At 47.6% G+C, this 13853-nt stretch overlaps 1 protein-coding gene across 1 annotated transcript in view; it reads right to left on the reverse strand.

The window, feature by feature from the left end:
- Positions 1 to 138, reverse strand: part of Erich1 (glutamate rich 1) — a 57708-nt gene extending 57570 nt beyond the window's left edge. Inside the window, exon 1 of the mRNA XM_029480670.1 lies at positions 97 to 138. Within this exon, the coding sequence (XP_029336530.1) occupies positions 97 to 118 (22 nt within the window). The 5' untranslated portion in view covers positions 119 to 138. The remainder of the gene's footprint in view (positions 1 to 96) is intronic.
- Positions 139 to 13853: the final 13715 nt, after the last annotated feature.

Consider the following 13853-nt stretch of genomic DNA (forward strand, 5'->3'; position numbering starts at 1 on the left):
CGATCTCCCAGTGCTCAGGGCCATCAGCCTACCACGTCCGCCACCCCTGGGTATCTCGGATCCAGTCTCCGTTCGCGTTCCGCGCTTCCTGCCTACCCTGCTTCCGAAGAGAAGACATACTGGCCCCCAGCCGGGATCTCCGGCCCCAGCGGCCGCCAGTCGCGCGGCGCTTCCGGATTCCTCTCGTGTAGGCCCGCCCATAATATTAGGAGTGCCTAATCCGGACCCGAATTCCCCGCCGCCGGATGTCAATCATCCATATTCGGGGGCGGATTGGTTCGTATGCGGCCCGGGCGTGGTTTAAACTCTGCCTCTAGGAGCCTGGCTCTGGAGCCTGCGCGGAAGGCAGATGGCCCGAAAGCTCTGTTCCTGTGGTTTGCGGTTTGCCCCTGTGATGGACGTGGGCCAAGACACAGCTGGGGACAGTACCGGCTCTGCACACTTGCGGAACTTGGAGCGCAAGCTGGAGAAAGGCTGCTGAGGAGAGAAGGAAGGTCTGGAGGCTTGAGGCAAGGCAAGGTTCCCCAGACACCTGCTATCCGTTCNGCGCGCCCCTCACCACGTCTACCAGTAGTACCGCTGCGCCTGCACGGCTGCAGGTGCTCCCCTCTGCTTCGCGTCTACGAACCCCTCTCTTTGTGTCGTCTTCCACTTTGCTTTTAGACCAGCTGTGTTACCGCGCTGGAGCCCTTGTTCCCTGTTGACATTGAGTCTTTCTTTACTCTCGAACTGCGTCTTCAGAAACATGACTGCCAAGTTCCTACATGATCTGCAAGCTGGTGGTAACGTTCATGAAAGACCAGACAGAGGAGCATGACCAAGAAGACTGTAAGGACCATATTCCAAAGAGATGGGCTCTTTGAAGAGAAATAATGCAGGAGCAAATGGTCTTGGTTTCATCTTTGAGAAGATGAAAGAGGAAGACCTGATGTTATGAAGAGAGTGCTCAAAACATTTTTAGAGCCTATCTAACGCAGGTTTGGATCTGGAAGGAGAGAAGGCGCGNTGTTGTTGCGATTGCAGGACTCTCTGGAACACTCACTCGGACAATCAGTGAGAGTGGAAGCGAAGAGATGTNGCAGATGGACTCAAGCCAGGGTTGCTCCTGAAAGGCTTGGTTGGGCTCCAGTCTGTTGTTTGCGTTTTATACTCTAAAACCACAAGGTGGGGTGGGCAAGCAAGCGAAATTTTACAGATGCCTAAGAGGCAGTCAGCAGGTTGTTAAGGGTAACATGGCCCAATGTTTCTGCTATTTCTCCAGGTTGTTATGTTCCAAGTAGCCAGTGAAGACATGCTTGTCAAATAAGCAGGACAAGCAGTGCTTTGAATAAGTCATGGAATAAATCAGTATTTAATAATAGGTCTCTGCTGCTTTCTTCTACTTTGCTGATAAAGATCATGGCAGAAGCAACTTCAAACTTTAAACGGAGATGTGTAAAATCGATGCATTGAGCTTCGAAGTGAAACGACCCAATGTCAATGTCAAGGAAGTGGCTTCCGCCTCTCCGTTAAGAGGAGGTTGTAGCNGATGAAGCAAAAGTCCATTGCTAGCCCATGGCCGTAAGGGAAATGTTGATCGTTAGCATCTGAGTTGTGACACAGGTGGCTGTGGGAAGAGTAGACACAGTGTGGATGTGTTTGCAGGCAAAGCAAAGGACATTTTCTGACTCGTCAGATTGCTCTGTGGTAGAAAAGTGAAAGTTTAGAATGGGTTCAGAGTTTTGGTTCAGAAGCTGAAAAGTTGGGGTTTCAGGCTCATCATGGGGGGCCTTTGGGAAGCCCTTTGTTAACTTGTGCTGTGTGGCTTTCGATGCATAAACTTAGGAGATCATGGAGGGAACCAGCGTGGCCACAATGGTGGTTAAGAATTGAGCCACAAAGACCTCTGACCTTTGGAAAGCTGAGAGATGAGGAGACCCAAGACTGACTAGAGAGGATGACCAGTGACAACTGTCCTGTGGCCACGTCGAAGGCGAGATACCCTGATTCACAGTCGTGTTTGTTCAGGGCAGGTCTTTACCACCTTTGGAATCCTAGGCACAAACGCCTGCCGGTTAAGGAGAACAGAAGATGCTGGATGTGGACCACCACGCCAGCTTCTACACTCCCCAAAACTCCAGCAGACACCAGGACTCCTGTATCACGCTCAGTTGACCACAAGCACCATTCACTCAGATGCCAGGCCAGCCATGTGTGATTTGTATATTGTTGCACCAGGGAGGCACCATTTGGAGGTATGGCCTTGTTGGAGTAGGTGTGTCAGTGTGGGTGTGGGCTTAATACTCTCACCCTAGGTGCCAGGAAGTCAGTCTTCCACTAGCAGCCTTTGGATGAAGACGTAGAACTCTCAGCTCCTCCTGCACCATGCCTGCCTGGATGCTGCCATGCTCCTACCTTGATGGTAGTGGACTGAACCTCTGAATCTGTAAGCCAGCTCCAATTAAATGTTTTTTTTTTTTTTAAATAAGACTTGCCTTGGTCATGNTGTCTGTTCACAGCAGTAAAACCCTAAGACACCATGAAACACGGCCACTTCCGTCTCTCTCCCCTGCCCCTGACAGATCTACTCAGAAAGATCCCATCTAGTCTGTCTCCTTTTCAAGTTGATCTCTTCCCTACTCCTGCTGCTGTTTTTCATTCTTACCCTCTTACCTTACCATCTCTTCTGTTCATACCCACCATAAAGATCTTTGAAACGTCTAAAGCAATCACCCCAGGGCAGGAGAGATGGCTCAGTGGTTAAGAACTCTTGCCGGTCATGCACAGAACCTGGGTTTGGTTTCTCGCATCACATGGTTGCTCANGACCACCTGGTGCTGTATTTCTAGGAGATCTGACACCTTCTGCCCTCCGAGAGCATCGAGCATGGACACTGGTGCATTTACATACATTCAAGCAAAATGCTCATACACATAAAGTAGAATAAACATTTTAAAAAGTCACTTGCTGTAGCCCATTGCAGGACCAGAATGATATTCCCTCTAACAACTGATTTTCAATAGCATTCTAGAAACCTTAGCTAATGTAATGAGACAAGAAAAGGAAATAAAAATGTTATATATTGCAAAAGAAAAATAAAAACATCTCTGTCTACAAGTGACTTGAAGAAAATCCTAATGTCTTGGTCAAAATCCCACACAAAATTATGCTGTGTTTAAGACACTATTCCAAGTCCTTTAAATGTGTTATAGAACCTCCCACCCAATTCATTGTCTGTTAGTTCTCATTCAAGATGGTCTCACAGTTCTTCCTCTAGGTACCTCTAGGTAAACATGGGGGAGGAGGGCACACAGCCCTAAAAGTATCTCCTGCAGGATGACATAATTGAGGACTGCCTAAGAGACCAAGGATTGCTGGTTTAGACAATGCCAGCCAATCAGGAACTGTAGTTTAGGAGAGATGCTTTCTTGGGACCAATGGGGTATGGGTGGAGGCTATTAAAGGAGCTTGCAGCAGTGTTCAGATGTGTTGCGGCTGCGCCATNGACTCTGCACAACCTNACCTCCAACCCCCAAGGGTAGGTAGGGTCAGGCATCAAGCACTTCCTAACTTCATTAGTCATTTAGAAGAAAAGAGAAGTCTTTCTGTGTCTCTGGGTCTTCGGGTCTGTTCTTCCCACTGCTGGAACGGTCTCTTACCTCATTCTTTTCTGTCCTAAATCCCAAGCTTCCTGGGAGCTTAGGCAGAAGTCAACTTCTGGATTTACCTCATTCAACTCAAACTACAATAGCTTCTTTGATTTTATTGAAGTTGCTCAGTAGGGGGAGTTGAGGGGGAGAGAGGATGGAAGAAATGTATCTCAGACTATTCCACTAAGAATCTTCAATAGGATCGAGTCCTTGTTGCCTGAAAGATCGCCTTGGTGACACATCCTTCATTATCTCTTTTTTTCCCTTCCCCACTCTTTATTCCTGTTTAGTTTCTAGAGATATAAGTTTTTCAAATAAATGACTGGAATCCATGTCTCGGGACCTGCTGTGTGCCAAACCTAGAGGAAGAGTGTATGTAATGACACCACACAGTACTTCCCTAGGGCCACAAACCATTCCCTGTCCTTTTCCTTTTCCAATAACACTGTATATTTCCTTCATAGGAGCAAATGCCATTCATGCTCACATGTTACTCCTATAACTTCAAATGGCTCCATCCCAACACTGAATGCGTGCCCAGGGACAGTCTTTCTTTCTGTTTTGGTACAAGTCCACGACCCAGAAGTGCTCACGGCAAGCACCACTGTGCTGCTTTCCTTTGCCTGAGATGGAAGACTGGAAGATGGGGGCACCGTGGAGAGGAGGAGAAAAGTGGATATTAGAATCTTCAACTTGATGTGCAGTCTAGATTTTTATTCGAGGTCTGGAAACCCACCTTCCTTCCTTCCTTCCTTNCTTNCTTNCTTNCTTNCTTNCTTNCTTNCTTTCTTTCTTTCTTTCTTTCTTTCTTTCTTTCTTTCTTTCTTTCTTTCGATAGTGGAATCCAAATGGAGTGTGCCACAAACACTAGAAAAAAGTCACATCAGATACCTTTGATCCATTTGTGTCTTTCACACACCTTAGTATTTTGCTCTGAAAGTGCACTGCAGTTGATTGATCACAGGAAAAACATCTTATGGAGGCTGTTTTTATGGAAAGGATCTTGGGATTTAGGGAAATACAGGGCTGTTCACCTGTCTCTCCTCTATTCGACACCCATTCGCCTTTCTGTAAATAGTCACTTTACTGATTAAGTTTTGGTCACATTTAAACTTCTTGACAACGGAGACGAAAGCCCCCTATTATATTTACACGGAGCCTAGAGACCGGCCCAAGGTTAAGTAGGTGTAGTGAGTATCCCCAGAGCCCGGTGCCAAACTATGTCTTTAGTTGCCAGCACATTTTACTCTAGGCCACAGAAACTTTTCTTGACTGTTCAGTGGATCTGAAAAGGGTATCCCCACGAATCTAATTAGGTGTCATCAAAATATGGCTAATTTTGCTGAATTTGCCAGACTGTTATTTGTTGTCTTTCTGATTTCTCTGAGAAAAAAAAAAAAAAGATATTTTTTTTTCTTTGCTTCCGAGTGCAGCAGCAAACAAGGGCCGACCCATCTCAGCCCTCTATCTGGACCAGGTTTATGACTAAAAATTGCTGTTCAAGGTGCTGGGGATTCCTGTGAGCCCAGAAGCAGCAGTTTACCAGAGCTGGGAGGTAACAGGTGGAAACAGTGGTCTTATTTCACAGCGCCCAGAGCAGCACTGTGCTCTCTTAGTGGCCAGTGCTGAGAGCGCCTATCTTCCATCGCTCCCTCTCTATGACCTGGGAGCCCAAATAGGCTTTCACCGTGCAGAGTTCAGGGTGCCGATGCATCTGCAGATCCCATATCTCGGTTCACATTGAGCTGGCCCTTCCCGGGCGCATTGGCTTGCTTGTGGGTTCCCACGCTGACCTACAAACACACGGAGCACACGCGGTGTGGGACCTCTCCACTCCCCCTCTGGGAACCATCACTGTCCTGGAGTGACCCAACGCTCTGCGCGCAACAGTTGGGATCCGCTGTGCGCGGGCTCCCGGGCCGTGCGCGCCTTGCGACCTCCGGGCCAGGCTTGCCATTGGCAGCCGCACCGCGGCCTGAGCGCTCCCCCTAGGCGCGTGGCGCTGGGCCCTTCCTCAGATGGAGCCACGCACCGGCCGCCCCCCAGTGCGCCGGTGCCTCCCCGGGCGCCGAGTGCGCAGGCGCCGGCCGTGAGGACCGACCGTGCGCCGGGCTCGAACGGGGTCGGAGCGCGCGGCGGCGGTGGTGGCGCTGGCGGTGGCGGTGGTGGAGGCGATAAGCGGTAGNGGCAGTGGGGGACAGACAGACTGCGTGCGGATCGACGAACGGACCCAAGGATTCTCGAGCTTGGGAGCTGGCGGCAGTGCTGTGCGCACCGCCTGGCCTGAGAGGTGGCCACCTTGCCATGTCGCTCTGCACCCACTGAACTAGGAAAGCCCAAGGATGTCCGCTCTGAGGAAGGTGCGAGACGCGCGGGGCCGCGGGGACCGGGATGCGGGGACCTGGGCGCTAAGTGGCGAGTGCCGTCGGGGCAGGGAGGGNGCGGTGCTGNGAGCCGGACNGGCGTGGGCCCTGCCTGAGTGGCTGCGTTGGGGGTAAGAGGCTCCTTGGGACCCCATCCGGGAGCGTGAGAATAACCCCAGGGACGGCCGGAGCTCCGGGGTCCGCCGCTGGGGTCCTTCCGGGCTGCAGCGCCCCGCGGCAGGATTGCTGGCACACGGGCTCCCTGGGTGCAGGAGCGAGGCGGAGGTGTGAAATTCCCCGCTCCGCGAGGCCGGGTAAGGGGGTGCAGCCCGGGGCGCCGGCTAGCGAGGGACTCTGGTGGGGCAGTGGGGTGCGACCTGGGTTTCCCCTCCCCCAAGCCCGGGTGGACACCCCGACCCAGACTGGGAATGAATGAAAGGTGCTTGGAGCTGGTGGTACGGGCACTGGGGTCGCGGAGGCGGGGAGGGGCCACTTGTGCCCTTTGCAACAGCCTTCGCTCCCGGCAGGGCCTGGGCCTCGGGCTTAGGAGGGGGTGGCCGCTGCTGGGCTCTCCAAGTGCGAGCCGGGAGCACGGGGGCTTTTTTAGGGGTGGTTGCTAAGGGAAGCGCTACCCAGCGCAGGGTTTTGTAACTAAGCCTCCCCCGGCAGCTGCTGTTGCTGTTCTCGGGCTCTTTCCCTAACGATCGCAGAAGAAATAATGAGGATGTAATTATTACAGCCCTGCGCGGCGAAGGGCTGGGGGGCGGCAGGCACCGGCTCCTCTGCTTGGCGCCGGCCAGGTGGGGCCGGGCGGGGCAGGAGATTTCTCTCCCATCCTCCTGGAGCGGCTGGGTGGCGGGAGATGCTCCGCTGGGACCCGANGCAGGGGCCGGGGCGGTATACCGAGTTAGAAGAGGTGGGGAAGGGCAGCAGGCAGTGCCTAGGCGGGCGCAGAGTGTCGCAGGTGAAAGGGAACCGGGAGCGCCGCGGCTGCTTAGCCGTTTCTCACCCGAAACTCAAAACACTTCGGCGATGTGGTGCCAGCCGCCCGCATGTCGCTTCCTTCTTTTCAAATGGATGTGGATTCCGGCCCGGGTCGAAATCCAAATGCGTGACTGACTAATCAGCCTTTGCTGTCTTGTATCAATGAAGAGTATAAAGTAACGGGCAGCGAATTCGCCCTCGCTCTTGATGAACTCTGCCAGCCCGAGCTGTGGGCGTTTCAGGGCTGGAGATTAAAGCGTAGCAGTTTTTCCTGGGCGTCTAATACTTGGAGGCGGGAGGGAGCTGTCTGGACTCGGAGCCTTGGGATTGCTGTTAGTGGCCAGGTGGGTACATCAGCCTACAACCTTGAGATCTGACCGTTACCTTGGATCCCAGTCACCTGTGTTTTACAGAAGGCTTTTTTTGTACAGTCCACAAACTAATTGCATTTGTATTGAGAAAACAACCTGGAGTCTCAGAATAGCCCAAAGTAACCCAGGACCGCTTCAGGGTTGTGTACAAATCTGAAGCTGGCTTACTTAATCAAACCTCCCCAACAGTCTATAGACTTTAAGTGCATTATAACGTGATTTTCATCTTCATATTCTCTGTGGAAGGTGCTACATAGCCAAGGCCAAGAAAAATTTGGTGATATGATGAAAAATAATAAAATTTGGCAGGTCAGGTTGTTACTCTGGTGTTTTAAAAATGCCGTTTAATGCCATTAATCAGGATTCTCCAGTAGCCAAATTGTCTTGTGCAGGCAGTAGGATGACTCACACAGATTTGGCTTCCATGGTAATTGTAGATTGTGCATACGACTTCCTTTTAGACGGTGTGACTTTTTTCATTACTTAGAAGGGAACAAATTAGAATATTTTACGCCCCACATCTGGCTGCCTGGCTGGCAGGCCTCAGGGAGTCCGCTGCTCNAGCNCATCTGGATTGGGAGAAACATAAACCCAATGGAAGATGGGCAGTAATCCCCAGNGACACCACTTCTCCATTCCATGGGGCTGATGTAGTGAATATGGGGTTTGTTCTCTGAGATGGTCTATTATGAGCTGGCCGTGTTTATGTCCCGCTATTCCCTTCTGAAATCATCTCCACTGTTAAGTCAGTAGAGGTAGAGCCATAATTCGTGCTCTGACCTGTAAATACCTTGTATTTTAGGTCAAAGGATAATACACCAAATGGTCACATAACTCAAAGGAACATAATTAAAATCACCACCCCCTCCCCCATGGAACTTTTGTATTCCCCAGAGAAACCTTCCAGGCTGAGCAGTGCCAAGCTTCGGTCCCTTTGCTGCTTGTGCAGCCATAGTGAAGTCAGCCTGTGTGGTTGGCGTTGCTGGCGGAGGCAAGAAGCTCATTTGCAGATCTCTCATGTGCTGCGCTCGCTCNAGGGCGCCTGTGATTCAGGTGGTTCAATGGCAGTGTTGTCATTTCTCCAGAGTGACGTAAGTATGTCCCTCTGTGGCAATCTGTTGCATCTCCTATTTTTGTCCACTTCCTTTTTGACAGTGATAGAAATTCCAAATTGAATATTAGAAGCAAAAACATGCTTCTTAGAATTTGACTCACGTACCCAGAACACGATCCGCTGCGGAGCTAAAAAGTTCTAGGGTTTTATTAAGGGTTACAGGACTTTTAATGCTGTACTATTCCTTTAGGATTATATTTGAGGAAACAAAAAACCCTTCATCACAGTTGCCCAAGGAGTGGAATGATATACACTTTGATTATAGAATTTATGAAGATGTTAATTAAATATTGTTTATTGACCCTTGGAATGGATAAGCCCTGATCATGCATTGGCTACAATAAAAATAGCTGTGATTCATCATTTTGGCCAGATGGAAGTCATATTTAGAGCATTGCAGTATGTTGGCTGTAAAGGAATCAGAGATTCACCACACAGGAAGTTAGTGGGCAAAGCATTCCATGCAGTTGAAATTGCTCTTACCCAACCCCAGTTTTCCCTAGCCTTTGCTTTTCATCTTATGAGGACTCACGCTTTGGCGGCATCAACCGAATATGTTCAGTTGTTTCTTGGTACTTGTGTGTGGACATTTTGAACATGACCATTCACTGGTATTCATAATAGAAGCATGCCAGGTCTTCAGGAGGCAAGTGTCAGGGGCTCTGATTCTGACCAGGTGTGGGATTGCAGGCTCCCGTGCTGGTCAGCTCTGCCTCCCAGGGCTTCAGAGCTGTGGCACACAGTATGTTTAGTTCTTAATCTCTTTGGCAAAGGTGGTGGGAATTAGCCAGCTGATTTTCCTTGATCCTTCCATTTTCTCTAAACATGAGATGGCCTCTCCATCAGTTCATCAGGGTCTTAGTAGTGTCCCTTTTTATGGGCCAAGGAGAACAACTGTTATTCTCTGTCTGCCACAGACACTGGAGGGGNGAGATCCCGTAAAAGCTTTTGCATCTGGTGTTGCTAGGGAGCTTTTCCTGCTCCTGTGATAAAAGCCAATAGTTTAACATCCAGCCTTTCTTTCCTGACCTCCCAAGATGTAGTGACCTTATTGGTTGCCAGGATATCATGCTGTGTGAATTTACTGGGCTCTGCTTTTAGAGATCCCCCCATGCTTAGGGTGTGGCTGTGGTGGGCCACCTCCTTCCAACAGTGGGACGAATGATTGACTGGACCGGCACATTGCAGGATATGTGTGTGACTTTGTCAGGTTGTTCAATCATTAAAGGACGTTGAAGTCTACTCAAACCTAAGTTTTTTTATGTGACTTCTGAGAAAAATGTTTCAGAAATAAGAATGAAAAGACAGAAGTCTTGAAGTTGCTGTAGTCAATTTACAATCTCTCTAAAAGATAAGGTTGCACTCCATGGCTCCTGTCTAAGGAGGACAGGGGGCAAGATTATTTGAGAGAAGCATCTTTACCTGTTGTTTCAGATATGGAAATTCTCCTGTTGAATTGGGTCATCTGTTCCTGACAGTCAAGTGTTTTTATCAGTAGGTTTTCGTTTATTCAGAAGCTTCCAAGTGAAAACTTTCATTTTGGAGCAAGATTTGTTCATTACGAGGTGATGCTTTTGCCTGGTATACTTCTTACGTGTTCCCACCGGAACAAAAAGAAAAATTCTAACCAATTAGGTCTGGAAAGGGAGAGACGTTTGGACACACACTGCCAATAAAATTATAGCAAAAAAAAAATTAAAGTAACTTTGTGTATATAATTAGCCATTGGTTTAAAAATGATACCCCATGCCGTGCATACAGAGGGAGACCAAATAATAGGCACAAGAATACAGCTGGAAATGAAAGAATGTAATTATTCCCTAGAGCCCATGGAGTAGCCAGGCAAGATGCAAACATATGCTCTTGTGCTTAATGGACATTGGTCCTNCTGTTTCTGCACAAGGTGGCAAGCGGTATCTCATCNTGTTGGTGTAAAGGATGGCTGAGTTCAGGTCTGCTGTCATCTGCCTACACAACAGAGTGGCATTTAGCAATCTGGTTGGCCTCGCTGCGGTTTAGTCACCCTTCACCAAAAGGGGATGATCTCATGTTACCTTGGTGGGATGACCTCATGGCTTAAGTGAATCAATAGCATCAGNGTTGTAGGAAGGGTGCTGTAGTGTTCATTATGTCCTGACTCTTTCAGTTATGAGGAAGCAGAGCCAGTTTGAGCCACCGGAGCTGAAAGTTTTAAATTGCCCTGACTTCTGAGAGTATTGTAGCACTCTTGCTTATTTATATATTTGTTTGCCAATCCTGCAAAAAAACAAACAAACAAACAAACAAACAAACATCCAAATTTAAGTGAACTTAATCAGTAAAAGCATGGAAGAAATGTTAATGAACTAGGTAGGGCCAGTAAGGCAACATTAAAGTTAAAGAGGGTTTTGAATGTTACATTTGACTGTGAGCTCCCTAGGAGTCATAGCAACAAAACCCAAAACACACAAACCTTTACCTGGCTACCTTGTTGCGTTGGACATCACAAATACATAAAAGTCATGTAGGGTCTTTCGCAAGCAGATCGCATACAGAAGAGTTGGGGCTGTAACAAAGTAGCCGTTGTGTCTATCCAGAAGTATTTTTCCTGATCGTGCCTANGACACACTAAAATGCTGGAAGAGGGCATGCATATCTGTCCATTTGTCANGTGTTATCTCAGTGGCAAGACAGAGAGNGAGATGGCCAGGACTTTATGGCTTTGCATCACTGACAAGCGTATTATAGTCAAGGTCAAAGATGCATGTCAGCCATGGTGCAGATCCTGTGAAGAACTCAAGCCTTTGAGGTTTATGCATCTCCATAGTTTCTGAAGCCCTGGTACATGACATTTTATTGTAAGGCAAGTGACCTTAACATGCTGAAGGTAACAGCATGTGAAGAGGGTCCTTCTATTTAACAAGTACTTCTAAAATTAAAATGAGCCCACCACTTGAAAACTCTTCATTAATCAAAAATACCAAAATGCCAGATATTTGTCTAATACACTTATCAAATGTTATAGATTAGCCTCCCCTGATTTAAATGTGTTTAAAACACTGGCATTAGCCTATGGATGGGCAAAATTATCTAACAGAAAGCCTCGTGTAGGACTAGGTGAATTATAACTTACCCAGTAGCTGTACTGGAAGCAGAAGGTNGAAGGGTTGTAGAGGGTACCCTTCTGTACCATCCTGAGGTTAAAANACTGTTCACCCAGGTAGCTTTGTTATCTCTGACTCATCTCTGGCTTGTTGCCACTTCTTGCTCCCCCATCCTACCTGGTGAAGCTTACTCAGTGTTTGTTTCCCCTGGGCCAGCACATTCTCCGCTCCGTGGGATGCCTTACACATTGGTCTTCCCCAAATCTGCTAAAATGGTAGCATTGTGAACAAAGGTGCTCGGTCTTAATTGCTCATTTATCTGGGCCCAAGAAGATCTCTTGCATCAGCGAATGGTCCCAAGAGCTGCATTCTGCTCAGCACAGGCCAGGATTGTACCAGCTCTGTCTTGGAGTTGCTCTTTGCTCTGTCGACACTCTGTCTTTTGTGAAGGTTAGCTCCCCATTCCCTCTCCCCCACCCCCATCTGCTCCATCTTGTAACTTTGTATTGCACTTTGGCCACAGAGCACCACATTTTCACTACACTTAATAATGTTTTCTTTTTTAAAAAAATTGTCTTATGTGTGTGTTTACCTGCATATATGTGAGTGCCATGTGCATGTCTGATGACCCTGGAGCCAGAAGAGGGAGCNGGATTCTTGGCAACACCTAGAGTTGTAGACAGTTGTGAAAAGCCAGGTGGGTTCTGGGAACTGAGCATGGGTCCCCTGGAAGAAGATTGAGTGTTCTTCANCACNGAGGTAGGTTCCCCAACCCCTAATTTATTTTCCAGATTTCTTTCATACTGTTCCAGACCTAGTTGAACACTGCTTCTCTGTGGCATATTTCCCAGGCCTGATGCCAGATGAGGTCATCCTCTTAGTTCTTGCTTTGTGCTCAACAGGGACCATGGAAAGCACACTGGGGTGCCGGTGGNCATTCACTGTCCTTGGTACTGTANGAGAGTTATGAGAAAGACAGAACTACCAATCCCCGTTATCTATCATAGTGCTGTGGACGTGGCTGCTCAATGAACATTGGAATGATGAGTAACTCCATAGCTACTGGCCTAACTATACAGCCACCATGTGGGCCCTCAGTCAGACCATTACCCACTGCTTCTCTGAGTTATGTGCATGTAAGTGAGATATGAAACTTTATTACCACATCAATGGGGTTGTATTGCCTTGTTTATATGCTTTTAATGGGAAACTTTTGGCTTTTTAAAACAATATTTTATGACACTATTACATTTCGACAGTTCTGAACTAATCTCTTTTAAGTATTTTCTGATAAAAGNGCAGCATGACATCTCTATTATAGACAATGTAGAGATTTTCATAAATGGTTGAAAGGTAGTTTCAAGATTATATTGGGGCCATTTTAGGGCATAACATTTCTGAATCTAAAACAAAATGTTATGGTTTATCACTATAATTAGATTGAAAGCTTTATTTTTGTTGTGAAAGATGAGTTATACAGCTTTTTTCCCAGGTAACTAAACAGTAGAAATACTTAGTAAACTTCTTCAATTTGCCCCTTTTCTTGTTTCTATAGTGGTATTTCTTAAACATCACAGCACTCAACCAAAAGAAAACTTNTTTTGTATGTAGTATGTAGTATGTAGTAAGTTCTGGGATNNTCACTTCTGGGAGTTTATACTAAAGAAATAATTGTGAACACTCCAGATTAGCTAGTCAGATGCACACTACAGCTTTGTTTTATGGAATAATACTGGAATGAAGGAAAAAAAAGAGGATTCACTTGTTAAAATAGAGCCACAATATAAAAATGCACAGGCATAAAAACATGGAGCTTAAATATTTAAAGGTATAGTGTGATCTTCCTATATTGTGAAGTAAAGGAAACTGTTCACAAGATAGCGTACCCCACACATCCATGTCCCCAGGCCCCCGTCCTTGAACATGAAAGGAAGACTAGAGGGTGCCCGGCAGCCAAGCAAGGATTCAACTCTGTGAATCCTGTCTCCTGACAATTAGTCAGTAGTCTGCATAGCCATCAGCCACATCATTGGTACCCTTAACANGTCCTGCTGCCACCATGGCCTCTTGGCTAGTCTCTACACTCACAGCTACATCCAAAGTCAGGGACTTTACAGCAGATGCCTGTCACAGTCAGTGATCTGCCCCCCACATCTTGTCTCCTGCTCTTTCACAANTGTGCCTCTTTGCTAGGTCAAAGGAAGGGCAAAGCTTTGATCCCCCTTGCTTTGTTACTTTCTCCTGGGCTGTGTAACTTCTTTGTAACATTTGCCCAATAATGGGCAACATTACTAAATATTTAGTGTTTT

This window comes from Mus caroli, chromosome 8 (genome assembly GCF_900094665.2).
Source record: "Mus caroli chromosome 8, CAROLI_EIJ_v1.1, whole genome shotgun sequence".
NCBI lineage: Eukaryota > Metazoa > Chordata > Mammalia > Rodentia > Muridae > Mus > Mus caroli.